Genomic DNA, 27,844 nt, shown 5'->3' with positions numbered 1-27,844 from the left:
GTAGGAGGGGGGAGAGCACCAAACCCTGCGGCACCCCACATAGTAGGGGCCGAGGGTGGGATCTCTCCTGCTCGACCACCACTGACTGGCGCCGGCCCGGAGAAAGGAGGCAAACCAGCACAACACAGTGCCCCCCACCCCCAGGCCTCTGGGCCGATCCAGGATACCACGGTGGGTGGGTGAGTGGAATGGTGCAGCAAGAGTCTGCGGCAGGCTAGCTCAAGAGACGGTCTGAGCCATCAACCGTGCATCGCCCGTGCTTCGGGGCAGGGGGTGGGGACCCCAACCATTCCCCACGCCATTCTTCAGGGAAGCCTGTGGTGGGCTGTTGCGCTGAAGCAGGTGATCCGGGATGCAGTCTCCCCAAGGCAGTCTAGGAGACTGCGAAGGGGGTCTCCAACCTGAACCCTCAGACCCATTTATGTTTGATCCAGGATGAGCACTGGCCTGGCGTGTGCTGCAGGCTTGGCCGGGGGCAGGGGGTCAGCCTCTCAGGCCCTGAGATGCAGCAGGTCAGTGCTGAGGGAGTGAGGCTGACACGGCGGTCTGGAGGGAGTCTGTCTCGCTGACTGGGCGTTTCTTCTTGGGGTGGCCGGCTGGCCCGGTTGCTACTGCTCTGGGTGGCTGAGGCAGTATTGGGGTACTGTCCAGCTTCTGCCCGACTGTCCTGCGGAGCTCTCCGGCGTGCACCGGACTACTCCCCTCCACCTGTTGTCTTGGGGACGTTGGCGCCCACGGTGAGGACCGGTCCCAGCTGCCGTCCGGCGGCCCGCAGGGAGAGGCCGTGACAGAGCCGAAGCCCGCGGAAGGGCGGTCGGAGGCCACCCGAGCAGTTTCCCCGCCCGGGGCAGGGCAGGGCAGGGCAGGGCAGGGCGGGGCCCATCGCATCCCGGACAGAGGGCCATTCGCCCTCTGCCTGAAGGAGGCCGAGGGGCCCCGCGGGCTGCCGGCCGGGCCCGGCGCGGCCAGGGGCTTCCGGACCCCTCGGCCTGGCGCTGCCCTCGGAGGCAACGAGCGAGCGAGCGAGCGAGCGAGCGCCGCGCCAGTCCCCTCCCGAGCAGCGCCGGCGTGCCCTCGGCTGCCTCTTCCGACGGCGGACGCAGCCGGATCCTTCAGCGCGCCTCCCGCGCCGTTCTCGTCCCGGGGCGCTGCAGGCCGCCGCCCCCTCGAACTACTCCGCACCGCGGCCCAAGACGGCGCTGGCTCGCGCTCGCCTGCGGTCAGGTCGGCAGGCGCGCCCGGTCCCTGCGCTGCTCCCCCGCCCGGAACTCCGCCACCAGCCTCTCCGGAGGCCTGCTCGGATCCCGTCGGCATCGTCCGGGCGCCAGGGGAGGGCCCCGCTCCCGACCCGGGTGCTGCCGCCCGGCGCTCCCCGCGTCCCCTTCCGAGCGGCCCCCCCCCGCGGCGCAGGCGCAGCAGCCCGCGCTCCCCGGCCCCGCGGCGGGGGGCGGCGCTCGACCGGGAAGAGCGCCCGGCCGAGGAGCGCGAGGGCGGCACCGCCCCCTCCGCGCGTGACGTCGCGCGCCGGACGCCGCGCGGTGACGCAGGGCTGTTGCCGGGGAACGCCGCCCGGTGCTCCCGCCTCCCCTTCCCCCGCCGGAACCCGGAGCGCGGCGGACGGGGACGGAGGGGCGGCCGGGCGGGGGCCGGCGGCGAGAGCGGACCGGACCGGACTGGACCGGAGCAGCGCGCCCGCCATGGTGCTCGTCAAAGAATAGTGAGCGAGCGAGCGGGGAGTTCCGCGGGCGCCGCGGCAGCCTCCCGTCCCGACGGCGGGGGGGGGGCGCCCGGCCGCCGTCTTGCCCGAGCGCGAGGCCGGAGCCCCTGCGCCGCTCGCCCCCGCCAAGGGCCCCTGAAGGTCCCGCCGGCCGGCCGGCCGGCCCCTGCGGGGAAAGGCGCTGCGGACGCCCCCCCGCCCTTCCGAAGCCCGCGCGGAGGCTTCCCGCTCAGCCCCTCCCCTCCCCGCCGAGCGCGGCCCGGCCCGCCTCCCCCGGGCTCCCCCGCTCGACCTCCGCGGACCGGCGGCGGGGGCCGTCTCGGGGAGGGGCCCGGGGCCCTGGGGGTGCTCCGGGGGCCCCTGAGGCGGAAGGGCCCGGCCGCTGCTTCCGGAGCTGCCCCGAGCGCGGCTTCTCCTCGCGGGGGGTGGACGGCGCCGCGGCTTGCGGGGCGCCGGGGAGGGCGGGCGTCCTGCGCGACATTGACGCCCGGCCGGGCCGCTGCTTCCGGAGCGCAGAAGCGGGTCCCCCCCGGAGAGGGTCGGCGAAGGACCGAGCGGCTCCGGAGCAGCCCCGCCGCCGGGGCACCGCAGCGCCCGGCCTTCCTCGCCCTTGGCGCCTGGCTTCGCCGGGGCAGGAGGGGTCGGGGCCGGCGTCCTCACCCGGGGCTGGGCCGGGGAACCTCGACCGACCTGAAGGCCGGCTGGGCCTGCGCTGTTGCGTCCTTGCGCGAGTCCTTTGAGCCGGCGGCGCTCCGGAAGCTGGCAGGATACGGCTCCGCGCGGGCTCTGGACTTCGACGGTGTTCAGCTGCCTCTCTTGAAAGGACCCTGCCTCACCGCTCTTCGCTTCTTGCTCTCTTGCAGCCGCGTCGTTCTGCCTGTGTCGGTGGAGGAGGTGAGTCTGTTACCCCTCTGCCGCCGCCTCTTCTGCTTTCCCGTCTCGGTTGAACTTGTGGCTGGTGCCAAAGCTCGGGAAAAACGGAGGCTAATATTCCCTCCCCCACCCCAAGAAAGCTGGCAAAACTTATCAGCTTGCCGCGGCCGGTTGCAGGTTAACTGAACCATCGCAGGTTGTGCCTTTGTAGGTAAAGAACGCTTTGCCGTAGATGTAGTAGGGGAATTATTAGGAACGGAGGGGAAAAGTCGTTATGGGTTCTTCGAGCAATTCCTAGCAATTCTGGGTGAAGTTCCGGTACTCTTGTAGAAAGGGCAAGCTCCATTTGTGTGAGCCTTGCTGGGCTCATCTTCCATTTTCCATAGTTTGCAGAAGCGTGATGAGCTTTCCTGTGTGACAGCTGTCTGCCTGAGTTTAATTGGGGGGGGGGGGGACGATACTGTCAGTTTGCAAGAATTGTACAAACTCTTGAGTTGGTTGAGTGTTCTCTCTCTTGAGCTCTTTGTTTCAGTAGTTGGGAACAAATTTGCAAGAAAGCTTGCGTAAAATGTACCTACTGTATGAACATTGGCTTCCTGAAAGCATTACTAATTGTCAAAGACCAATTAACTTGAGGAATTGACCCCAAGATGTGGGGACAGCCACTCACTAGAATGGCTTTTAAAAGGTTTAGAAAATTTCTGGAGGACAGGTGTCACACACCCTCCTTGTGGAAGTCTTTTTCTTACTATTATTTTATTCTGCCTCCCAAAACCCTTTTTCTGATTTAGAAGTTCTTCAAGTCTGTAAGGTAACCAAGCTGGGTGGAACGTGGGGAAGATACTAGGTAGCGCATGGTTTGGACAGATGGTTAACACAGAAACAGAGGGATAAACTAACCTTTATAAAGAAATGGTTTTTAATCTGGTTCACTTCTGCAAAGAATCTGTATCTCATCAATACTAGCCTGCCCTGGCCCTGAAATTGTTCCTGATGGGGAGGCATTCTCTGGCTTGGACCTTGAGCCTCCCTCAGACTGCCTTTCCACCTGCACCTCCCGAGTCCCCTCTCCTACAACCCCGTGCTGGAACCCTTGGGTTGGCCGTTGCGCTCCCAGCCATCACCACGTCTTTGTCAGATATCTCACTGTGTGCTGCGGGTAGGAGCAGCGGGCCTCCACGTGCCAAGGGAACCATCACGAGCGGTGTAGGCGAGAAACAAGCGCTGGAGTATCGCAGGCCTCAGCCTGATCCAGCAGGGTTACGCTTCTCCTCTTGTCTGGCCCGTCCTTTGCCGTTCCTCTGTGCCTGCAGTGTTCTCCTAAGACTAAGGAGAATGCTGCAGAAACCCTCTCATTTTCTGAAATACAACTTCTTTCTTAGCCCATCCGTGTGCTCAGGCATTCTCTGTTCTGTGTATTCTCCCTCCGTTTGAAAAAAAAGACAGATATCTCTATCTTTCACCACTGGGCAAGAAAAGCAGCCAGGGTTAGAGTTAGGGTTAGGGCAGTTTTGAATGGGGTTACACGTGGCAAGTAATTTAGTTTTTGGCATAGGCAGTCTACTGGTCCTCCAGATTGTGCCCTGAAGTGCTAATGCTCTCAGGCAACCACGGGCCTTGCACACATGTTGACTACAGTGTCCATAATCCCTAGCCCTTGACCATGCTGGCTAGCACTGGAGGAAGTCCAGGAGTTCTGGAAGGCCCTGGGCTATGCACTGTCGCCCCCTCCCGTTGCTTATTCGTATCTGGAGCCGTGGTGTGTTCGGGACTCCTTGTGAAACCCAGTGTCAGCATCGGCTTGGTGTTGTGGAGCTCTCTTGGCATGCAGGTTGGGAGGAGGGCAGATGCGATCGCAGCTCTTTTAGGAGCTGGGCCTGCAACAATGCAGCGGCCCATTGTTATCTCAAAGATGACTTCACGGTGTACAAATGGGCGGTGCACCAACAGCAGTGCTAAAGGCAGTCAGGAGAAAGTAGCATCCTTCGTGACAGAGCAGTTGTATAACCAGTTAAACAATAATGCAGGCGAAGCAGACAGTCCCAACTGTGCTTTAAAGGCCTGGCTAGTAAAATTGATCTCAGTCTGTGATGCTGACACTTGTTCAGCCTCAGCTCCCCCACGTGGAGCCTGGGCTAAGAAAATCAAGGGACCACACGAGGCCTTGCGTGCAGGAGCAAAGGGGCTACGTGCCAGCTGAAAGCATTTGGCTGCTAATTGGATTGGGCTCGCCCTCATTCAGATGGCTCCTTGGAGGAGAAGGCTGATGCCCGTTCTGGCCTTCCAGACCCAAAGGGATCTGGAGTCTTCTCGGGTCTTGACTTGCCGGGCAGGGAACAAGAAGGAGCCACCCTGCGTGTCCCAGTCTGGCTTGCAGAGAAGGAATGGGCGGGGCCGGGTTTGCCAGCCGGTTCCAGGAAGGAACCCTGGGCACGGAAGCAACTTCTGAAGCTGCACTGCTTCAAGGAGAAGGTTCCCCGGCTTCTCAAAGGGACTAGCTGGGACACAGAATGGCCCTTGGGGTGGTCACGGGTGCTAACCTTGGCCTGCTTCCAAACCATGGGAAAACTTGCGGACAGTTCAGTTACATACAGTCAGGTCCAGAAATATTGGGACATCGACACAATTCTGACATCTTTGGCTCTATACACCACCACAATGGATTTGGAATGAAACAAACACAATGTGCCTTAACTGCAGACTGTCAGCTTTAATTTGAGGGTATGTACATCCAACTCAGGTGAACGGTGTAAGAAGTACAACAGTTTGCATATGTGCCTCCCACTTGTTAAGGGACCAAAAGTAATGGGACAATTGGCTTCTCAGCTGTTCCATGGCCAGGTGTGTGATATTCCCTCAGTACCCCAATTACAATGTGCAGATAAAAGGCCCAGAGTTCATTTCAAGTGTGCTATTTGCATTTGGAATCTGTTGCTGTCAACTCTCAAGATGAGATCCAAAGAGCTGTCACTATCAGTGAAGCAAGCCATCTCATTAGGCTGAAGAAACAAAACAAACCCATCAGAGAGATAGCAAGAACATTAGGCGTGGCCAAAACAACTGTTTGGAACATTCTCAAAAAGAAGGAACACACCGGTGAGCTCAGCAACACCAAAAGACCCGGGAGACAACGGAAAACAACTGTGGTGGATGACCGAAGAATCCTTTCCCTGGTGAAGAAAACACCCTTCACAACAGTTGGCCAGATCAAGAACACTCTCCAGGAGGTAGGTGTATGTGTGTCAAAGTCAACAATCAAAAGAAGACTTCACCAGAGTGAATACAGAGGGTTCACCACAAGATGTAAACCATTGGTGAACCTCAAAAACAGGAAGGCCAGATTAGAGTTTGCCAAACGACATCTAAAAAAGCCTTCACAGTTCTGGAACAACATCCTATGGACAGATGAGACCAAGATCAACTTGTACCAGAGTGATGGGAAGAGAAGACTATGGAGAAGGAAAGGAACTGCTCATGATCCTAAGCATACCACCTCATCAGTGAAGCATGGTGGTGGTAGTGTCATGGCGTGGGCATGTATGGCTGCCAATGGAACTGGTTCTCTTGTATTTATTGATGATGTGACTGCTGGCAAAAACAGCAGGATGACTTCTGCAGTGTTTCGGGCAATATTATCTGCTCACATTCAGCCAAATGCTGCAGAACTCATTGGACGGCGCTTCACAGTACAGATGGACAATGACCCAAAGCATACTGCAAAAGCAACCAAAGAGTGTTTGAAGGGACAGAAGTGGAATGTTATGCAATGGCCAAGTCAATCACCTGACCTGAATCCCATTGAGCATGCATTTCACTTGCTGAAGACAAAACTGAAGGGAAAATGCCCCAAGAACAAGCAGGAACTGAAGACAGTTGCAGTAGAGGCCTGGCAGAGCATCACCAGGGATGAAACCCAGCATCTGGTGATGTCTATGCATTCCAGGCTTCAGGCTGTGATTGACTGCAACGGATTTGCAACCAAGTATTAAAAAGGGAAAGTTTGATGTATGATTATTATTCTGTCCCATTACTTTTGGTCCCTTAACAAGTGGGAGGCACATATGCAAACTGTTGTAATTCCTACACCGTTCACCTGAGTTGGATGTACATACCCTCAAATTAAAGCTGACAGTCTGCAGTTAAAGCACATTGTGTTTGTTTCATTCCAAATCCATTGTGGTGGTGTATAGAGCCAAAGATGTTAGAATTGTGTCGATGTCCCAATATTTCTGGACCTGACTGTATATGCTGGGAAGCTGAAATGCCTTGCAGGCGGAGGGGGTCTCGTAGTCTGGCCTCCCTGTTTGAGCCTTTCCCCTTTAGCCTTCCTGAGAGGAGACATACTTGCCTGGTGGCCAAGCACCTGTAGGTGACTCTTGGGCTTGCCATGAGAAGGACACACTGGGGCTACTGGGGCTGTAGGCAAGAGGGTTGGGCTCATTATTGAAAGAGGAATTAGGCCGCATTTGGGCACAGGATATGTGGGTGTCTGCTCAGCTGCTTTTTCTAACAGGCAGCCATTTGTGCCCACTTTGTGTTCCTGCCAGGACTCCTTCCCCCACTTCCTCCTGTGGCATGGAGCATCCTGGGGGAGGAGGGGGCTTTTGCCAGAAGGGCTTGTCTCTCCCTCTGGTGCATCCGTGCTGGAAGGTCAGGGCCAGGTAGCTGATCTGCTGGGGTCGTGTGCTAGAAGAGCAGAGGCAGCCCTGAGGATCCCCCTGTCTCTTAGAGCGGAGAGCCCTCCTCTTCCTGCAAATGGTGCTCGGGGACACCTTCTCTGGGGCTCACCCTGGGATTGCTCAAACGTTACAGCAGGGTATCTTGGCTCCTTCTTGTTCTGGTGGGGTCGAAGTAAAAGAGCGATTAAAAGGTGTTGAGGGCAGGCCATCAGCAGATCCTCTTCAGGCCTGAACGGTAACTTGTGGAGGGAGAGGGTAGAGGAGATCTGCTGGCAGCAGTCAGGAAGTTCCCATCTGAATCTCTGCCCTGATGCCCTCCAGCTGGCCTTGGGGTTCTCGGGCAGGACTGGAGGAGTGGGGATGCCCAGGCTCTGCAGAGCGGGGCCCTAAATTGAACTCAGGCGGAGCTCCCCGGTGCCTCCAGCAGCGTGGCAGCCATTCTCTGGTCCAGAACTGCAGTATCCTGCCCCACACGTGCTTAGAGCTCCAGAGCATCCAGGAAGCACACCCGGGCCTTCCTTGGATGGTGAGCTCCAGGTCCCCAAAGCCTGCTCGTTTGCTTGCTCTGTGTTTTCCAGCCTTCCTGTCGGCAGACACGTAACAGTGTTGCATTTTCCCTCCTCCAGTACCAGGTGGGGCAGCTGTACTCTGTGGCTGAAGCCAGCAAGAACGAAACTGGTGGGGGCGAAGGGGTAGAAGTGCTGGTGAACGAGCCGTATGAGCGAGATGGAGAGCGGGGACAGTATACTCACAAGATATACCACTTGCAGAGGTAGGTGCTGCGGAAGGGCCCCGAGGAAGAGTCTGCTGCGGTGCAGGGAGGCATTGCCTGGGGAAGCCACCACAGTGCCAGGCGGTGGCCGCGTGCTAGTTCCTAATCGGATTCAAATTAATTTTTCAATTGCAAAGCTGCCCAACTCCACAGCAGCTCTCGGTGGATTACAATTAATTTGAGTAAAATCAGTAAAGTGGGAGCACTCCAGGGGGATGTCGTACTGGAGGCCAGGAGCCAACACTGAGAAGGCACGCATCCTGGGTCCTGCAAGGTGACACTCAGGCCAAATCCAGAAATGCTGGGGAATTCCTGGACAGATCAGCCATCAGTAATCACATAGAGATAAACCGCATTTACCTATCATTCAAAAGAGACAATAAGAAACCCAGGAAGGAACCAAAACGACTAGAACACATCCCCTCCAGCAGCCAGCACTCAGATAAGCAGGGAAACCATCAGGCAAAAAATAATAATCAAGGAACCACCAAGGAAGAAACCACCCACCGCCGCCACTACCAAAACAGGCAGCAAATCCCACCCGCCCTTGCCCTGATGATGGTACCTAGCTGGTTAATGAAATGTCTGCAAGAAAACCGCTAAGCTCAGAGGGCACCCAGGACTCCACTGTTCAGCCCTGAGCTACGGGGTCTTTGTTCTAGGGGATCCCCTGCCCCTTCCCTCCTCTGCAGTGAGCAGACCCCTGAAATGGTGACCACTAGTCCTGCCCACCACTGCTGCTGGTGGCTCCCACCCACTGGTTTGGGTCCCTGCCCCTGTGGCGGCCTCCTGCTGCCCCCAGGTACCCTGGCCTGTTTACACAAGCAGTCTGCAATTGGGGATGAGCCGGGCTGGGGGTTTGATGGCGGGCATGCCCTGCCAACGTCAAAAGCCTTTCACCCCCATGACTGGAACGTTGGGGCGGGCAGAGAGAAGGCAGGGTGGCGTCCCTGGGCTTGTCGTCCTCGTGGAGGAGCTGGTGTTGACTTGGCCCACCTGTATGTATTCTGCCTTGGCCTTTTGGGCCGGCCTGGGAGGAAACCCCCTTCTGTTTCTCCACAGCTTGATGCAAAACGGCCTTGATTAGCCTTGCGCCATGAGACCCTTAGCTACAATTGCTGGCCGCAGAAAGAGCAGCAGTCCGAACCCGTCAGCTCTGCGTTCTGCTGGGATGTGTCTGCGTCCTCTGCGTGGGAGAGCCTCTGGAAGGCTGACCTCTTCTATCCTTTGTCCTGCAGCAAAGTCCCTCCCTTCGTAAGAATGCTGGCCCCTGAGGGAGCCCTGGACATTCACGAGAAAGCGTGGAATGCGTACCCTTTCTGCCGGACTGGTGAGTTCTGCCAAGGTGGTGGCGGCTGCTGCCGCGGCTGCCGCCACCTTCCCCTTGTCAGGCTTTGGGGGCTTTCCTACGGGGTTCCAGGACACCTTTCCTCCCGTGTGGAGGCGCCATAGGCAGGTTTGCTCTCGGCAGCTGCCCGATGCTCCTGAGCTGCTCCAGATGAGGTTTACAAGTCTCAGGGTCAGCCGCTCTTAGCCCTATTTTGGGAGGGAGGAAAGCCTTGGCCACAGGGAGCTCCAAGCTCAAGGACGGTGGCGTTGTTTCAGGGAACAGCCTAGCCATTCCTGTCTACCCATGTCTGTCTGTCTGTCTGTCTGTCTATCCTCTATATTGAAAAGTTTTAAAACTAAGACAAACTAATACAGAATAAAGAGAACAAAGAAAGAGAGAAAGAAAAAGGAAAAAACAAAAGTACAGAAAGAATAAAAAGAAATAGAAGATGCTTCCGATTTTCTTTGCAGCAAATACAAGTATGATTACAAAATTATCCCTTGCTCTGTGATTACAAAAAAAGCTCACTTTTTTCTATTATCCAGGTTTTTTTCTAATATCAAGTCATAAGTGCATTTTTTTCCATTTCATGCAAAAAGTCTATAAGGGGTTTCCAGTCATCCATAAATGTAGATATTGTTTTTTCTCTGATCAAAGGCGTTAATTTAGCTATCTCTGCAAGTTCCATCATCTTCACCAACTACTCCTCCATTGTGGGTAATGTCGAACCTTTCCGTTTTTGAGCATATAATAGTCTCACTGCAGTTGTCATATATAAGAACAACGTTCCATGACTTTTTTCTAGCTGCCTGTCCATCAGTCCCAAAAGAAAAGTCTCTGATTTCCATTGCACTTTAAAATCTTCTGGGACACCTTAGCCATTTCCACTGCCTCCCACCCTGGCAGGTAGTTGAGCAGCGCCCTCCGAGTGTGGGTCTCCGGAAAGCCAGGCAGCCACCTGTCCCCTCTGGGAAGAACGTCTTCCTGGGCAGCTGGGCAGAGGGTACAGCCATGAAGCGCCCTCTGGGCCTGTGCCTGGCTCGCTGCAGGAGCCCTCCAGCTTGGGCCTTCTGAGGTTGCAGGCCTGACGGCCCGGGTCCTTCCGAGAAACTCAGCCTCACCTCCTCCCCGCGCAGTTAACCTACAGCTGTGGCTAAGCTCTGCAGGCGGCACCGGCCTTTCTCCTTCCAGATTCCACGCTGCCGGTTTGCTTTGGCTGTGCGGGGCCCTTGGCTTGGTCCCCTGCAGTCCGGGCGGTGGGAGCCAGATCCTTTGGGAAGGAGCACAGGCCAGCCAGGTCTGGGGCGGGCTGGTGTGTCTGGGATCGCTCTGTACTGGGTTAGGTAGCGAAATCCAGGCCACGTTCCATTCGGAGCTGCAGCATGGGATCGAGGGTGACTCTGTCCAGGGCTGAGTGGGCTGTGGCTCTGCTACGGAAACTGCTGCCCTGCTGCTCAATGGGCTTCTGGCCTCTCTCCCCTGCTTTAAGCTGGGTGGGGTATCCTGGGCAGGGGGGCACCCTTGAGACGTCCAGGTCGCCCGCACCTCCTCAGAGGTGGGCCCCTTCCTTCCAAAAGGCGGCTGGAGAGCCCTGTCCGACCGACCCATCACTGGACAGGCTGCCTTGCTGTTGCTACCAGGGTCCTCTTCAAGAAGGGGGATGGAGGGTTACAGGATCCGCCACAACTCGCCTCATTAATCATTGAGCCCAGCTGCCCAAGCATCCAGTTACAGCAGAGCACAGCCCTGGGTTGTGTTACACGTGTGTGGGAGCCAGGGAGAGACAGGGCTGCAGCGGGAGGGTCAGGCTAGTGTCTTTTTCCCTGGCGGGGGGTGCTGACTTGCTGGGGAGAAGAGTTCTGTTAGCTGACTTGTGTTGCCATTTTCCCAGGGGTGGGATGAAAGCTAACCCAACGTGCGGTCGTGGGGCCCGGCTCCTGGGTAGCCTGCTGTGCATGTGAAGCCAGGCAGAAGTCAGCAAGGGCCAGAGAATGGCAGAAGGGTGGAGGTGCTCCCCAGTGGGGGCCATTGGGTAGCACGCTGCCATCTGGGTGGGCAGGACCGCGATTGTCCCTGCCCTGTGTTGGGCCAGTTGAGGGTAGCCTTAAAATCAGGCGTCCTTGCAAAAGGCACTCCTGGCAGCCCCCATTGGGTGCTCAAGCTGAGTGGGAAGCTGCAGAGCTCCCTCTGAGTAAGTGGGACTGCAGGAGGATGAGGCAGAGGCTCTGGGTGAAGGTGTCTCCCCAGGCCCTGGGATCAGTCCCTGATAGCTGTTGCTGGGGGGCAGGCGGGGAGCAGCACTGCATCCCTGATTAAAGCTCTGTTTTTCTTTCCATGTCCCGGGTTTTGGAGCAGTTATAACAGTAAGTACAGCTTTCAGCCCCTGTCGGGTAAGTGGCTGGACTGCCAGGAACATACTGGCCTTGGTCACGTTGCCAAGGTGCTGGGCAATTTCTGTGGGCTCCCGCCCTTGTGAACTGGGTAAGACAGGGGGTCCCTCCTTGGGGCTGGAGGACCCAGACCTGTGGTTCGGAGAGTTTTCACTAAATGCCTGCCATGGAGGCTTGCTTATTCCCCAAAAGGTTACCTGAGGACAAATGGTTGAGTTTGTCCCCCCAGTTTCCCTTGTTCATATTGTGGGTCAACGGGCACACTCCCGTTTTGATTCCCTGAGGAGGCTTGTGAGCCTCCTGGCCTTCTTGGGAAGGAGGGTGATGCGTGCCAGCTTCCTGTTTATTATGACTTTTTATTGGACTGCCCCCATCCCTTGCTCTCTTCCAGGCTCTTGGGCTCCCTGGACCCTGCCAGCCCTCTGCCAGCTGCTTCATCCCATCCCTGAATCCCCTGGCTGGGCTTGTCCGTTCTTAGGGCTGGAAGAGGCCCCTTGGGTGGCCTGGCTGGCAGCCCTGCTCCCGCCCTGGAGCCTGAGCCAGCTCTCCTGGGGGGCGGGGTGTCGGTGCGAGGCTTCTGCAGCCTGGGATTTGGGGGGCCCCGCCCCCCCGTGGCTTAAGCCAGAGAGCTACTCCCTCCTCAAGCGCTTATGGTCCATGCCAGAGACAGACCCAGGGCGGCCAGGACAACTGGGAGCCCTTATGCAGTTTCGGGCCTTGTATCTACTTCCCAGCTAAGAGATCTTCTCTTCTTGGTAGAATGAGTACATGAAGGATGACTTTTTGATCAAAATTGAAACCTGGCACAAAGCAGATGCGGGCATGCAGGAGAATGTAAGTGCACTGGGCAGGGACGCTGAGGTCTGTCTTTTATTGCTGCTGCACTGGGGATCCTCCTGGCAGGAACTGGAGGTGGAGTGGAGGGACAGGCTGTCCACAGCCAGCTCAGGGTGCCATATTCCCCCCACTGCCCAGTTTCTCAAGAGGATGCCCAGACCACTGGCCTGCTGGGCTTTCTGTACCATCTAGTCAAGTCCAGCCCAGTCCCTCCCCGGCCTGCTCTTGCTCTTTCTTTGGCTTGGGGGAAGGGAAGAGGCCAGACTACCCCCAGCTTCCCTCTTTTTAAACTGTGTGCTGACTTCATCAGTTTCAATAGCAGTTCTTGCCCGTTTTTAGCATTTCTTGTAGTATTCTTTTGCAAGCCCCCCCAAAAGAAATCCATTTTGAGGGATGTCCTAAAAGAGCATCTGGATGTAAACTGAAATCTGTCCCTCTTTGTTCCTGCAGGTCCATAAACTGGATCCCGAGGAGTGGAAGAACGTTGAGGCTGTTTATATAGATATCGCAGACCGGAGCCATGTGCTTTCCAGGGTAGGGCATTGGAGGGCCGGGCCGAACAGCGGGGCCTCCCTGGCCCTTTGCCGGGGGTGTGTGGAGAAAGCCGGGGACTGGGCATGGCCACTGGGTAGCTGCCTGGCTGGAGTCTCTGGACATGCCCCTGAGCTGCTTCTCAGAGCTTTGCTGGGACGTCAAGACTGGAGTTGGGGATTGCATCGTTGCTGGCTTAAAATCTGGAGGGTGCCTTCTGGGGGATATGGGGAGCTGGAAGGCATCTGTAACCGATTCATGTTGCTTTGATGGCATGGAACAGCTTTGGGGCAGGACCTACAGCCCCCCTAGGCTGGAGGGCAACGAACCCATGGATAAGGAGCAGAGGAAGGAAGAGAAAGCTCGCAGGCCCACCCAGGCGAGCGCTCAACCCTCTCAGGCTGTAGCAAGTGCTGGGAGGGATGGTGTGGAGTGATCCTCCTTAGATGTTCGGGCTGCCACTCCTCAGAGCCTGGAAGAAGAAAAGAGCTCCTGTGAGATGGAGGGTGGCTTCCCTTTCTGTAACCTCCCCATTCCCCTCTTGTCCAACGCAGGATTACAAGCCAGAAGAAGACCCAGCAAAATTTAAATCAGTCAAGACAGGCCGCGGCCCTCTGGGGCCCAACTGGAAAGTAGGGACCTTTTCTTGCTTGCCTGGTGTGGCTTTGGTGCATCTCCAGGAGTGCGCCAGGAGCTGAACAGAACTAGAGCTGGAGGGGAGGAGGCCAAGGGAGAGATTTGCTGAGGGTATCCTGGCATCTGCCATTGAACTGAGACTGCCATCAGACTGGCTGGGTTTCCGCTCACCCAAGGCAGGCCGGGCAGCAGGACCAGTGGGCAGGATCGGTGGATGGGGAGGGGGAAGGGAGGGGCGGCACTGGCCGTGCTCCTGGGACTGCTGGCTGTGTTTGAAAGGATTGCCTCTTGTGTTTTCAGAAGGAGCTGGGCAAGCAGTCCGAATGCCCGTACATGTGTGCTTACAAGCTAGTAACGGTCAAATTCAAGTGGTGGGGTCTGCAGAACAAAATCGAGAACTTTATTCAGAAGGTGAGCAGGGTTCGTGGCAGGAGCCATCACCGTTCCCCAGCGGCCTGTGTACCCGGTTGTCTGGGAGAGTTCTTGAAATAGCTGCAGCAGCTTCTGGTCGTTCAGGAGAACCGAGCGATTTCTGGGGACAAGCGGTGTGCGCTCCGTTACTTGTTGTGCGTGGTTATGGATGGCCTTCAAACCAGACTTCTGAGCAACGTTTTTCCTTTCTTGCAGCAAGAGAGGCGGCTTTTTACAAATTTCCACCGGCAGCTGTTCTGCTGGCTTGATAGATGGGTTGATCTGACAATGGAGGACATTCGCAGGATGGAAGACGAGACGAAGAGGCAGCTGGACGAGGTTAGCGCCTCCGGGGACAGCCTGAGATGGGCAAGTGGGCTTGCCGGGGGCCTGGTTTCCTTTCTGTCTTGCTCGCCTTTCAGAAGGCCAGAGATGAATGGCCTGTCCTCTGTTGCAGATGAGAGAAAGAGACCCTTTGAAAGGCATGTCGGCTGCAGACGACTAGCGTGGATTCCTTGAACGCCCAGTACGTAACCAAGCGGTGCCCTGCGCTTGCACTCCCTTTGATGCCAGGAGCGAGGTGGTGCACCTGGGGGGAGAAAGGTGCTGTCGGTGTGGGCCCATCCTGTCTCCATGGAATCAGATTATGAAAAATGCTGCTGCAGTCACTCCTGACTAGGGCCTGCTGCTGGGGGGATGGGCCATAGGGCTGAGTGGAACTGAGTGGTTGAGGGCGCTGCTGCACTGGGCCTCCGCGCTTGCGGCTGCTGTCCTCGGGTCAGAACACAGGCGCTGCAGAGCCTTCTTCAAGCAGGTTTCGAGATGTCTGAAGACGAACCAACCGAAATGCTTTGTGGTGCCGCACAGCTGGCCTTTCAGGTCTCTGGTTCGGCCTGCCACGTCATTGGCATTCATCTCTCTCTTCTTCCAGCTTGCGAGAGAGTCTGCAGGAAGGCGCAGGAACTCCACCCTCTTGACCAACGGACCATCTCTGGATGATCAAGCCCTCCTTTCTCCAGTCAGCTGGCAACTTCCACCCCCCTTGCTAATTCTAGTTGCCCTTAATCTAGTGAGCAAATCCACAGTCTTTGGTCCTGAGCCCTCGGACCGTGGTGCTTGGGGAGGAGGCGGCCCTTCAGGACAGCTGCTTCTGTGACCACCCCCTTTCCCCTGGGAGTGTGCACACCAGTTCTCATGTGACTCTTTGATTTCCAAGTGGTAGGCTTTGTTGAAGTAGTCTTGTGATGTGGTGATTTAGAATTCCTCAGTACACGTCTCTATTTTCCCTCCTCTTAACCCCGGGCTGACTGCTGCCTTGTTGCTTTCCCATCCCTTTGTGGAGACAGGAGTTCGGTGCTGAGTGCAACAAATGCTGGTATCTGGATTCCAGAATAGCCTGTTTTCTCCGTAAAGAATCTAGTCTTGGGTGCGTCTCTGGTCCCCTTGGAGCAGAAGCGGCTGCTAACACACAGTTCCCCAAATCATCCTGTGGTCCCTACTCCATTCCCCACACCTTTCCGGGACCCCGAGCTCCCTGGCCTGCTGCTGCTGTGGGGCTGTGTGCCCTGGAGCCCAGGAACCAAGGGGCTTTGTAACATAGCAGTGGAAGCCCCCTCTCTGCTCTGAGAGTGGCTGGTCTCACTCACCTGGCCACCCAAACCGTGGTCAGCTCCTTTTTTCCATCGTGCAAGGGACTGCCTGAATCGGGGCTCATGCTGCTGCGAAGGGGCTTTTGTCACAGGGCTTCTGGAGGAATGCCCGTCCATCAGGGAGATCCCACAGCCCAGAGCCCAGCCCGGGGGTTGGTCTCCACTTCAGACAATCACATGAGCAAGGTGGAATGAACCCCCGCTGCTGTTAAGGGCAAAGGCGGGCCAACCGCAGTGGGGCTCCCCGCTTCCCTTTCCAAAGCTGACATGATAGGCAGCTTCCGTGGCAAAAGGGGAGGCTAGGGCAGGACAGAGGTTTGCAGCTTTGCTTTAGGAAGGATGGGTGGCTGTCCTGCTGTCCCCCAGTTCCCTACCGGCCAATTTGTTTCTTGCCTTAAGGAGGCCAGTGCAATAAGCAAACGTGTGGTGGAAAAAGGGCTCCTTCTGGCAGGGCCGGTGGCTTCGAGGGCTTTTCGGGCAGTTGGGTGTTCCTGGGGACAGGAGGCAGAATTGAAATTGGGACAATCTCCCTGCCAGCAAGGCGTCCTCTGGGATCCAGCTGTGTCCCACTGGTCCTTCCTCTCCTCTCCCCTTCCCTTCCCTCTGAGGCACGCAGGTGCTGAGTGACCCTCTCTCCTCCAAAACGCAGAGACCGGGGAGAACTACAGTACAGTACAGAGAATTGTGTGGATAAGAGGATATGCTCAAATGTGTTACTGTTCTCACCCCTGCTTAAAAGATTTGCGCTTTAACTGAGAGGCTTTCTGGTGGCTGGCAGCGCCTCTCTGGGAACAGATGGTGACATTTTGAGGATGGGGGAGAGAATTAAAAGGACTCTGGTAGAAGGCAAGGATTCTTATTAAAACACAGCTTTCCCGCTTAGCGGCAAGAGCAAGACAAGTGCAGAAAACTTCCCCTCTGCGTGTCCTGTTGTACACTTGTGCATTGGAGTTGATCCAGTGTACCCCCCCAGCTGCAGATGAGGCTTCTGCGGAGCCCCCTTTTCCCCGTTTGCAGTAATGACTGGCCCCTTTGTTTCCTGCTGATGAGAGTGAGCGGTGGTGCAGGCAGAGGAGCCGCTGTGCATTGTGTCTGGCTTCCTCCTCCAGAGTCCCCAGCGCTGGGGGCTTCCGAGAGGGGCTGTGAGCTGAAGTGCTGAGATGCAAACCGCGGGTCCCACTTGCTTGCGTTGTGAAGTCCGAAGCTCCAGTGGGTAAACACGCCCTCCCCATTTTAGCATGCTCTTGTTTTTCTTAGTTTCTCTTTTGCCGAACCTGCAAGGACTTCCTGACCAGTTCAGTTGGGTTCCTCGTGCTATTTGTTTTTATGGCATATGCTCTGTAGAATAGGTTAGATGATCTCATTGTTTCTTTACTGTGAGTTTGTGCCTTTTTCGGTCTCCCAATCTTCCAATACAGGCCTATTGGAAATAACTCTTAATAAAATCATAGACAGAGCACCCTGACTGAGCTTTTATTCTGAGCGATGCTTGGAAAATGGGAGTAACTGTGGAGTCCTCGGGGTTCTCTGAGCTTGGTTCTTTTCTTGCAAACGTTTCATTACCCGGCTAGGTAACATCTTCAGTGCATGATGGGAGTAATTCAGTGTGTTCCTTACCCCCTTCCCCACATCTCTTAGGTTGTATTAATTCCCATTAATCAGTGATGGTGGCAGCTGGGAAGTTGTCATACAGGTAGTCCTCACATAACGGACCTTAATTGGTATGGAAGTCACACGACCATGACTGTGCCTGTGGCTGGAAAGAGACGGTTTCACACCTTCTGTCTGTCTCCTAACCGCTCCCCTGCCCTGTGGAATGCAAGGGCCTGCTTACCTACCGCCTTGTACACGTGGGAAGCACCGTGATCTCCTTCTCCCTCACAGGCTGGGAGCCAAGGGTGCGCTGCGCAAACAGCTTACTCTCTTGAAATCCCTCCCTCTCCAATCTGTCCGCTCTGCAAGGGGGAGGGAGGAAGAAAGCAAGCGACTCCTGCAGGCAAACTCCTTTGCCTGACCCTCCCGGAGAGATGGGAGAGGAGGGCATTTCAAGAGAGGAAGCTGCAGTGTGAAAGGGTCAGACGAAGGGGCGATTGCCTGCAGGAATCGCTTTCTCCCCCCCCTCCCACAGAGGAGAGGGGTCGGGGACAGCGGTTCGTGCGGCCTGCCCCGATCCCCGCCCGGCTGCTGGCTCAGTCGCGTTGCTTCTGGTCTGCACAGCAGCAGCCGCCGCCGTCGCCCGCCCGCCATCCTCCGTCAATCTGCTCTGCCCCGCAGGCGGGTGGGGGGAGGAACAGCGAGGGCGAGGGCCGCTGATCGTGACGGCGGCCGAGGCGGCTGCGAGCAGGGCTCTCTCTCCGGGGCTGGCGGGCGAGGCAGCACCCCCAGGCGCCGCCGGGCCGCTCTCGCGCGGGGGCTGCGGGAGGCGGCTCGAGGCGCGGCCTCGGCTTGGCCAGCTGCGGGGAGCCCCCGCCCCAAATTCGGCGCCTCCTGGAGGCGGGGCAGCGGCCGCGCCGGAGCCGAGCGGGGAAAATCCCGGCGTCTTCGGCCCCGCGGCTGCCCGCAGAAGCGCTCCCGCCGGCGGCGGGCGGCTCCCGGCTCTCCCCCGAGGGGCGCGGGGCCCGCACCGCCGGCGGGCGCCCCCGGCCGAGGCCGCTCCCGCGGGCGCCGGCTGGGCCCCCCCGCCGGGTCTCCCAGGATACCGGGGCGGGGCGGGCAAGCAGTTCGCAGAGGCCCGAAGCCGCGCCCGGCGGGGGCCTCCCCGGCGCTCCGCGCCTGCGCCGCGGCAGCCAATCGGCGCGCGCGACGTCACGCGCGGGCGGGGAGCCGGGCCGGGGCCGGGGCCGGCGCTGGCCGCCGCCTGCCTGCCTGCCTGCCTGCCTGCCTTCCGCGGCGGCGATGGAGGCGACGGGGAAGCGGCTCTGGTGAGGACGGGGCGCCGCGGCTCCCGCGCCGGGCCGGGCCGGCCGCGCGGCGGGAGGGGAGGGGAGGGGAGGGGAGGCGGCGGCGCCCGGGGCGGGGGGTCATCGCTCCGCCGGCCCGCCCGCCCGCCTGCCTGCCTGCCTGCCTGTCTGCCTGTCTGTCTCCGCAGGCTGCACCTGGTCACCTGGAACGTGGGCACCGCGCCGCCCCCCGCCGAGGTCGCCGCCCTGCTCCGCCTCGGCGCTCCGGACCCGCCCGTGGACCTGTACGCGATCGGGTGGGTGCCGGGCCGGGGGCGGGAGGGTCGCCGGGTGACCCCCGCGCCGGGGTCGCCGCCGGCTGGCTGCGGGACGGCGAGTGACCGGGGCGCGGGCGCGCAGCTTGCAGGAGGTGAACTCGCGGATCCTGAGCTTCCTGTCCGACCTGGCCTTCGAGGACGCCTGGACCGCTTCGCTCGCCGCCGCGCTCTCCCCGCTGGGCTACGTCAGGGTAGGCGGGGGTCGGGGCGGGGGTCCGGCCCGCGGGCAGGCCCAGCGGGCGCTCCGGGCCCAATGCCCTCGGCCGAGGCCGGCGCCGGGGTTCCCCGCGGGGCGGCAGCGGCTCTTTCGGCCCCGCCCGGGGCCCCTCCGCGCGCCGAGCGGGTGCCGCGCTCCGGAGCTGCCGCCCGCGCCTCGGGCACGGGGTCCTCCCGCCGCCCGGGCTGCGGTCGCCGGGCTGCGCAGAGGGAGGGAGCGGCGGGCGGAGCGGGCTCAGGGCTGTCTCTTCCGCCCGCAGGTGTCTTCCATCCGCCTGCAGGGCCTCCTCCTCCTCCTCTTCGCGAAGCAGGCGCACCTGCCCTTCATCCGGGGCGTTCGGAGCCAGTTTACCCGCACCGGCCTGCACGGCTACTGGGTGAGCTGCTTCGGGGGCCCCGTGGGCCTCCGGTCTGCTTTCGCCGGGGGCAGGAAAGCCGGAGCGGCGTGCCTCAAACCACGATGAGCGTTAAAGTGGCCGCAGTCTGGTGTTTCGTTTGTAACGCTGACTACGAGCCACAAAAGGAAAGCGTGCCAGTAAGGAACTTGCTGAAAGTTTTCAAGCCCCGGTAAAATCTCAGTAGAGATGGAGATCCTTAGGTAGGGAGTTCCGCGTCTTTGTTTCGTGTGTTGAAAATACACATTTCCTGCTTTAAGGCACCAAAGCGAGTCACGTAAACGCCGAAGGTGCGGGATCTAAAAGCAAAAGCTTCCGAAATTCGCCGAAGCTGGCCTTATTCGCCTTATAGGCTGGGGCCAGGCAAACTTTCCCCCTGCCGGGCCAGCCAAGGGAGAGCCTCACTCCCTTCTGGCCCTCAGATGTTGGGGAGCATCTCCTGCCGGAGCGCTCCCTGGACGCTCCCGGTGAACAGCGTGAGACGGCGCGTGATGTGTGAATGCCGACTCTTGGCTGAGGGGCCGCTCTCAGCTCCGGACAAAGGGACGAAGAAGTGCCGTAAGGCGATTGCTTTAGCGGTTCTAACGTGTTTTGCAGATTTACTCCTTTGCGGGTTTGTTCGTCCTGAAGGCAGCGCTTTAGCCTTGCAAACGAAACAAAAAACGTGTCCCCTCTCGCGCCCCACAAAGCCTCGGGAGCTGTCATACTGGGAGTGGGGGAGGCAACCACGGTCTCTTGCCTTGCAGGGTAACAAGGGAGGGGTTTCTATTCGCCTCTCTCTCTACGGACACTCCGTCTGTTTCCTGAACTGCCACTTGCCAGCCCACCAGGAGAATGCCAAGCAGCGCCTGGATGACTTTGAACACATCCTGGAAATGCAGCACTTTGAAGAGAAGACGTTCCCCTCTGCCCTGGACCACCAGTGAGTGGCCTTCCCAGAGGAAGAGCGGTCCGGCCAGCCACCCCCTCTGCGGCCACTCTGCTCTTCTAGCAAGCGGTGGGCCCCCTTGGTCTCACAGGGGAGGAGGTGGCAGGGACAGCACTCCCCCATGGCTGGCACCAGCCCTGGGGAACAGGCGGAGGTGGCCAAGGGGTGGAGAAGAGGGTGGGGCTGGCACAGGAAGGAAAAGCAGGAGAGAAACGGGCCGTGCGTTAAAGAACGGCTAAACGAGTGGCACTGGCCGTCTGGATGTTTCCAAGAGATCCGGAAGGGATGGACGCCCCTGCTTTTGCCTTTGCTGTGCTTTGTTTTCCTTCGAAAGGAAAGGAAATTGTTCAGAACCAGCTAGCTCGTTCTCCTAAAAGCACACGTGTGGTCTCAGGTAGGCCATCAGGTGCAGAGCCTAAAAGAAAAGGAGCAATTTAACAACTGAATAGAACGATTCTAGCACGCGCCTCACATTTAGCGTTATACAATGTACGTCCCTATTTTATCCCAGGACTTCTTCACCTTCATTTTAACCCTAAGTCTAACTCTTTCAAGAACTTAAAATGGTTTCCGAATAGTTGTAGCCAATTTGGGAGCTTTGAGGACTGCCCGTAGTGTTACTGGGAGGGCCTTGTCTGCTGGTTCGCAGACCGCTTGTGGCCACGCGGGTCTCCCTGGGGGTTGCGCAGACGCAAGCAGGAAACAAGATTTCTGCAGGGAGAAAGTTGGAGGCTCCCTCCCTTCCCCGAAGGCCTTGTCCCATCCGAAGGTGGGATGAAAGGAGGGCACCTGCCTGAGCAAAGTGGGTAATTGCATTTGCTGCTGCTGCGGTTCTGAAAGCCGCCTCGGTAACTGCCACACACCTGGCTGTGTCTGGAAGGTGCTGGCTTCCTAGGTGCTTGGTCCGACAGCTTGTTTAAGTAAAACAGAAAGTGCCGGGGGCCGGTTGCTCTTGACAGAAAACCAACCAGGTAGAGGGTGCGCGCCCGATTCTGCGGATTTTGTTTCCTTTCTGTCTCCTCCCAGGCTTCTCTTCTGGTTTGGCGATTTAAACTTCCGAATTGAAGACTATGGGCTGCACTTTATCCGAGAATCGATAAGCAACAGTCGTTTCAACCTCCTGTGGGAGAAGGACCAGGTACCGTCCCCCGGCCTGCTCTCTGGCTCGGGCTCGGTTCTCCTCCCCTCTCGCTCTTCCCTGGGAACTTCCGCACCCCTCGATATTCGGAGGGGGATGCGGTGGCTCACGTTGCTCCCCGATACCGTGTGGCTGATCCACATCTGGTTTCCCGCAATTTACTCCTTGTCGGATTGGGCAGTTCCGTTTCCTCTTCTGCTTGCCAGGCAAAGGGACCTCGGGAGGGGAGAAGGGAGGCTTCTGGGATCCTTTCTGTGGTTCCTGGGAGAAGGCCCAGCCTTGCTTTTGGTCTGCAGAGCTGAAGGGCTTTTGTTTCAATTCTCAGCTAAACATGGCCAAGAAGAAGATATTCTTTCTCCAGGAGTTCTTGGAGGGCCCTTTGGAGTTCAAACCCACCTACAAGTTTGACCTGCACTCGGATGAGTATGACACCAGGTAATGCTCTGCTCTTGCCGGAGGTTTGCAGGGGCCTGGGGGGACAAGGTTGCTTTGGGCTAAGATTTGTGCTGCTCTGGCATTTGTCTGGGCGGGAGAAGCCGCAGAAATAACCCGGGCTTCCCAGTTGCCCCAAGCAGAAAGCGGGACATGCTCGTGCGGACAAGAGCAGGGCAGGTGGGCAGTCTTAATTTGCAAAGCCTGGCTCTTTGCCCCTCCTAAGGAGGGTCCTGCGGTGTTAACGTCTCTCTGTATTTGCAGGGGTGAGGCGGCGCTGGTAAGTAAGGAGACTGGCGTGTGATTTTTTTTTGACCTTTAGGCTATTTGATTCCCCTGACTTGGGAATTTCACTCAGTGGCTTTTTTTAACTCGGTCGCTGCTGGGATGATCCTGGCACGTTGATTGGCATGATGGATCGAGAGGCGAAGGACCCTCTGGGATCCCTCTGAGGCAGAGCGCCTGACCCTCGTGAGGCTTCTAGGGAGCGGCAGCGGCCATTGCCGTGCTTTTTTATGGGCTGCGCACGTAGATCTGCCAGAGCAGCGGTAGCCGAGAACAGCCGGAAGGAACACAAAACGGCTGCAAAAAACAGCCCTCAGAAAGCGTTTAAAAAAATAACAGCAGCAACCGATCAAAAGTTAATAAATGTATAAAAAGTTACACACGGGCCTGTTACGCCCGCTGCCGCGTATCCGGCCCAGGGTGCTTGCCCGTGTCTGCTTGGTTGCCGGATCTTCCTCCGGCTGAAAGAAGCAGCAGCCCTGGGAGAGCTTCCTTCTGAACTGGCCCTCTTCTAGATTCAGAACTACAAATTACGTAGCGAGGCCAGGCGGCGTGGGGCGGGGGCATCTACGCACTGGCACTGCACGCAGGAGGATTTGCCACACAGGCTCGCTTCAAATAAAAAGCTGCCCAGGTTTAGCCGCTGGTTGCCGCTCATTAGTACAGCCTTTGATGCAACGTGGATTGACCCTCCTGGCTCTGCTGCTGCTGCTGCTGCTGCTGCTGCTGCTGCTGCTCAGGGAGCGTGTCTGCGGGCCCTTGGGCTGCCCTCGTGTCTCCTCTCTTGTTTCTGCAGCGAGAAAAAACGGAAGCCTGCCTGGACCGATCGGATCCTCTGGAGAGTCAAGAGTCCTCCGTCCCCCCCGCCCCAGGGGGCTCCTGGAGAGGGGGGTCTGTCCGTGTCCCTGCGCAGCTACACCAGCCACATGGATTACGACATCAGCGACCACAAGCCAGTCACCGGGACTTTTGAACTGAAGGTGGCATCCTGGCTTCCTGAGGGCAGCAGCTGCTCTCGGAAGAGATGGCTCTAGCCAAGGGGCTGCCCGCTTGGGAGCTGGCTGCGGCGGGGGCCTTTCCAGGCTTCCTGGTGCCCAGGCAGGCCCTTCCGATTGGCCTTGTTGAGGTGGCCTCTTCAGGGCAGAGGCCGCTGCAGGGTCCCTGAGGAGCACCTGTCAAGGTTGTCCTGCAGCTCTGAGCGGTGGCTTTGTTCGCACACCTGGCCGGGCTGTGGCTTGCTTACCTGGCTGGGCTGAATAAGCCACAATTAGCTGGGCTCGGACCTGCATTTAGTAGCAAGCCCTTAAGGTCCAAGGGCCACATGTCATTCCCACCCACCCAAGGTGTGGCCCCAGAGCCCCTGTGGGTTCTTAGTAATATTTCTTTGTTATGTACCTTTACCAAGATGTGGTACAGACCGAAAGAGAACGGCTAACTGGAAAGCTTAGTCTTAAAGGGGGTAGATAAAATCACCAGGTCCTGAACCAACTCCCCACGGAACTGGAAAGGCTGACTTCCCCTCGGGAGGGAGGAAGGGCTGATTCCGGGCTCTCGCAGCCTGGAGCCGGTAGCCTGGCTGAGGACCGGAAGAACGTGCTAAGGACTGAGCGGGACTGTCTGATCCGGGGAGGGAGGGACTGGCAGAGGTGCCAGCGGTTTGAACTGGGCCCTGCCCTGCAGCGTAATGGAGATGGCGAGATGGGGCTGGTCTGGACTAGGGTCAGGATGGAGTTACAGTCCCAAGCTATAACATTTAACAGAGCACTATTAAATACATAGTGAGCCTGTTAAATGGTAATTGGTAAGCTTTCTTTGAAACTCGGATTAAATTGCATTTTGGTTTTTTTATCCTGGTACCACCTCTATTTTGGAACGTAAGCCTGGCAGCAGGGCCAAAGCGCCCTTAGCTTGAAATGGGTGGTGTGCCAAGGGCTCCTTTGGGCAAAGATGCAGAGCCTGGTAGGGTCCCAGCTGCGAGTGATTCAGGGGGAAGGGCTCCCTGATCCTCTTCATCTTGGGCGGCTTCTTTCCTCCAGGTCCAGCCCCTGTGGGCTGACCCCCTGGTCCTGCTCTGTCCGGTGGGCACATGGAGCGCCGAGCAGGACGCCACGGTCAGCTACGTCACCGCTCCAGAATTCGTCAGCAGCGCCTGGGACTGGATTGGTCTCTACAAGGTAATGGGCACGTGCGGTGTGAAGGGGGAGCTGAGGCTGGTGCCTGCTCTGTTGCCGAAGCGCATGGGGCAGTTCCTGGTGCCTTCAGAGCACGCAGGCCGTGCTAAGGACGGGACCTTCTCCAGCCAGACGGGGACTGTTTTTCCCCACCTTCCTTGGCAGATGCTGCAGCCTGTCTGCCGCTTGGTCTCGCACGAGAGAATCAAGCCTGCTGCCTCCGTGGTCAGTCTTGGCTGCAGTCGAAGCAGCAGCGCCTCCTCGGGAAGGCCATCTTCCCGTGTCGCAGAGAGTGCCGAGAGATCGGCACAGGCTCCTTCCTGCCCAAAGGGGGGCTCTGGGCGGAAAGGCGCTTCCAGAGGAGTCGGCCTCTTTCTGGGGGGTGCCTTGTGGGGCCCGTCCAGCCTTCGAGTCTTGCATTCCCAACTTGGTTCTCTTTCTGCTGAAGTCTTGCCAGGCCCTTGAAGGAAAAGCTGAGCTGCACGGGAAAAGTCGCCACATGCTCCGCTCCTGCTGGGAGCCCCCTCACCTGTGTGGCAAGTGGACCTTAGGGCCCAATGGCCCCTGACAGCTCTTTCCATCTCCCTTGCAGGTGACCTTTCAGCATGCAAACGACTACGTGATGTACGTTTGGGTACAAGACAATGAAATTTCCTCCAGGGAAGGCGTGAAGCAGGTAAAGAGCAACTTGTGGGACTTTCCTCTCTGCTGCTTTTCTGCTCTTGCTGAAAGGTGACAGCGGCTTTGTTTTGTTCAGGTTTATCTTGGGGCTGAGGGGCTCCCCAGAGCGGGAGGAGAGTTTCTCCTGGGGTACTACAGTAACGCGCTACGGTCCATCGTCGGCATTAGCCAGCCGGTCCAGGTGAGCAGGCTCGGGCTGTTTCTCCTCTGCCATCCCTACTCCCAGAGACCGGCTCCTGCACGGCTCCTGCTCTCTTGCGCCGCCTGGGGCTCCAGAAGTCCCCCTCGCCAGAGAGAATTTCCAGTAGCCTAAGTCCCTCTTGGCTTGTGTCTGGGACCCCCGGCGTTGCCTTTGGGGTGCAGGCCGAATCCGGCCCAGAGTAACCCCGCAAGAGCTCTCTCGTTCCGGCTGGTGGGACGGCACTGGCCGCAGCTTCAGTGGCCGGCAGGAGTCCCCCGTCCCCGGTCGGTGAGTGGTACCTGCGGGAAGGGCCGGAACGCCTGTTGCCTGAAGCCCCGGGGCCCCTGTGGCCGGGTGAGCACTTAGGGGCACCTCCCCTCATCACCTTCCTTTCTTTCCGGGCTGGGCTGGGCTGGGCTGGGCTGGGGGGCAGAATTACAGGACGCTGCAGTCAAGCGCATGTCTCTCCCTTTGCAGGTTCGGCCAAGCCAGAGGCCTGTCGAACAGCACGTGGGCTGGGGTGGACCCAGCAGCACAGAACGCCTTCGTTGTGAGAGGCCGCCGTGCGACTTCTGACGTTCCCTCTGTGCTTCTGCGCACGCTGTGCGGCACTCTGCCCTTGGGCCCCGGAGCGGGCCTCTCGCCTGAGAAAAGAGGGACTCGGCTCGCCGCTGCTCTGGAGTAGCTTGCAGGGGGGCAGCCGAGGCCGGGTCTGCCTTCAGCGCAGAAGAGCCGGTTCCCGCATAGGACCACTAGTTTCCTTCTGCCCGAGGCGACAGCAGCTGTCCCATTTCCTCTGTGGCCTCTTAGGATCCGCACGCTTCATCACAACCTTGAGGAGTCACTGGCGCTTACTTGAAAACTGGGATTCCGGGAATCAGCTCTCAATTTTTATGAAGTGTAAATCTTCCTTTAGAACTGAAATACATTTTATCATAGCTGAAAAGAAAATGCAAACGCTGTTATTCTTTGGCCATCTTTCATGAAATGGGGGCAGACCCACACACACACACACACACCTGCATTCCTCCAAAAGTCTTGATGACAAATGCAAACTCAGTGTATCCCCAGGCAGCAAGAGTGGCCCAAGTCCATTTGGGGCAGCTTGGGGGTGCCTCAGCAGTGGGGCTAGAAAAATCTTGCTCTCCGCTCCTCCTGTAATTCCCGTGCCCCCTCAAGGCAGGGACTCCCCATCGTGTTCCTGGAGGCCTCTGGCTTTGTGGGTGCTCAGGCGTTTGAGCAGTAGGAGCCCAGAAGGGGAGCAAAGAGTGACCCTCCGGCTGTTCCCACCATTAAGAAGCTTCCCTCGGGAGGCGGGCTGCCGATTGGTCAAGGGGAGTGCGAAAGACGTGTCAGGTGGGGGGACATTTCCTCCCACGTCACGGCTGTGACCAAGGGGGGAGAGGCGCTTGAGTCTGCGGATCAGAGCCCCCTTCAGATGTCATAGCTCTAGAGTGGGGAAGGGGCTACCGTTGTCCCTCCCCATGGGCCAGAGGGGGAGGGCCGGAGAGTGGCCCTCCTGCGTGGGAGCGGTTTCTCCAGACCCCAGGGAGGGTTCCTGGCCCACAAGGCCACCCACGGCTCCTTTTGGGCAGCTGCAGGTGGACCGAAGTGACCCCAACCCTGCACAGAAGGACCACTGAGGGCCATAGCCAGCGAAGGGCTCCCTCAGAGGAGGCCTGAATTCCGGCTGCCTTTGAAGTCCGAGACAGGCTGAGTCAAGCACCTCGGACATACGTCCGCGTCTGTCTCTCACGTCCGGAAGCCAAACGACTGAGTCTAGTTCAACCGTTTGAGCCCCAAATGCTGTGCTTTGAACTGGAGCAAATGTGAAACATTTTGCATCCCTCCTTGGGAGGGGACGATGCCACTCGGGGCTTTGGGAATGGAGCAGACTTGATCACTTGGAGCATGCCGAAGGTTTTGTGCAGGGCTCTTGATTCCATGCCAGTAGATTTCCTGGCGAGGGGAGGGTTGATCTGTTTTGATTCCTGTCTTGCAACTAAGATCTTGCAACCTGGTGGGGGTTTGAGGGAAGGTCCTCCTCGGGGTTTCTGGCGTTTTGAAGTGAAGGACGGCTGCAGCGGCCCCCTTCTCACTTGCCGTGTTTTATGCTGGTGCTTGGTGTGGGGGGGTCCTGCCAGATCCGTCCTGATGTTGCAGGGAGGAGGGCGAAGGGGTGGAAGCGAAACCGTGTACCTGAGTCACAAGTCTGGTTGTCCCGAGGGCGCTCGGGGAGGCGCTGGTCTCCGGGGGGGCCCTTCCCCAGGTGACCCTTCCAGCCGTCTTCTGGCTCCTGCTTGAGCGGAATAAATCCGGCCGCCGCAGACACGCCGGGGAGGTACAAGGGGAAACCCGCTGACGTTTCTGAAGAG

General features: G+C 58.3%; 2 protein-coding genes across 3 annotated transcripts; both read left to right on the top strand.

Moving 5' to 3' along the window:
- Window positions 1-1,478: 1,478 nt before the first annotated feature.
- Window positions 1,479-17,282, top strand: PITPNA (phosphatidylinositol transfer protein alpha). The gene is given in 13 exon segments (XM_088138649.1): window positions 1,479-1,717; window positions 2,581-2,611; window positions 7,896-8,041; window positions 9,280-9,371; window positions 11,690-11,709; window positions 11,711-11,734; window positions 12,521-12,595; window positions 13,049-13,132; window positions 13,684-13,761; window positions 14,066-14,176; window positions 14,393-14,515; window positions 14,634-14,702; window positions 15,108-17,282. Coding segments are annotated over 12 exon segments (852 nt in total). The 5' UTR covers window positions 1,479-1,697; the 3' UTR covers window positions 14,682-14,702; window positions 15,108-17,282.
- Window positions 17,283-17,800: 518 nt separating this feature from the next.
- On the top strand, window positions 17,801-26,420 carry INPP5K (inositol polyphosphate-5-phosphatase K). Of its 2 annotated transcripts, XM_088138643.1 has the most exons (12): window positions 17,818-18,746; window positions 18,914-19,021; window positions 19,125-19,233; window positions 19,519-19,635; window positions 20,400-20,575; window positions 21,608-21,719; window positions 22,045-22,154; window positions 23,233-23,416; window positions 24,473-24,610; window positions 25,200-25,283; window positions 25,365-25,469; window positions 25,947-26,420. In XM_088138643.1, exons 1-12 carry the CDS (start codon window positions 18,721-18,723, stop codon window positions 26,043-26,045), a joined length of 1,368 nt encoding a protein of 455 aa, XP_087994769.1. In that variant the 5' UTR covers window positions 17,818-18,720; the 3' UTR covers window positions 26,046-26,420. The 2 variants fall into 2 exon arrangements, with proteins under 2 accessions (XP_087994770.1, XP_087994769.1); XM_088138644.1 differs by lacking the exon at window positions 19,519-19,635 and having other exon boundaries at window positions 17,801-18,746.
- The last annotated feature ends 1,424 nt before the right edge of the window (window positions 26,421-27,844 follow it).

Source organism: Python bivittatus, unplaced genomic scaffold, assembly GCF_059951505.1.
Source record: "Python bivittatus isolate LINGU-HERP-01145 unplaced genomic scaffold, Pbiv_v1 ctg000240_np1212, whole genome shotgun sequence".
Taxonomy (NCBI): Eukaryota; Metazoa; Chordata; class Lepidosauria; order Squamata; family Pythonidae; genus Python; species Python bivittatus.
The sequence above is the reverse complement of the archived record's forward strand: the minus strand, read 5'-3'. Positions and strand labels throughout refer to the sequence as shown.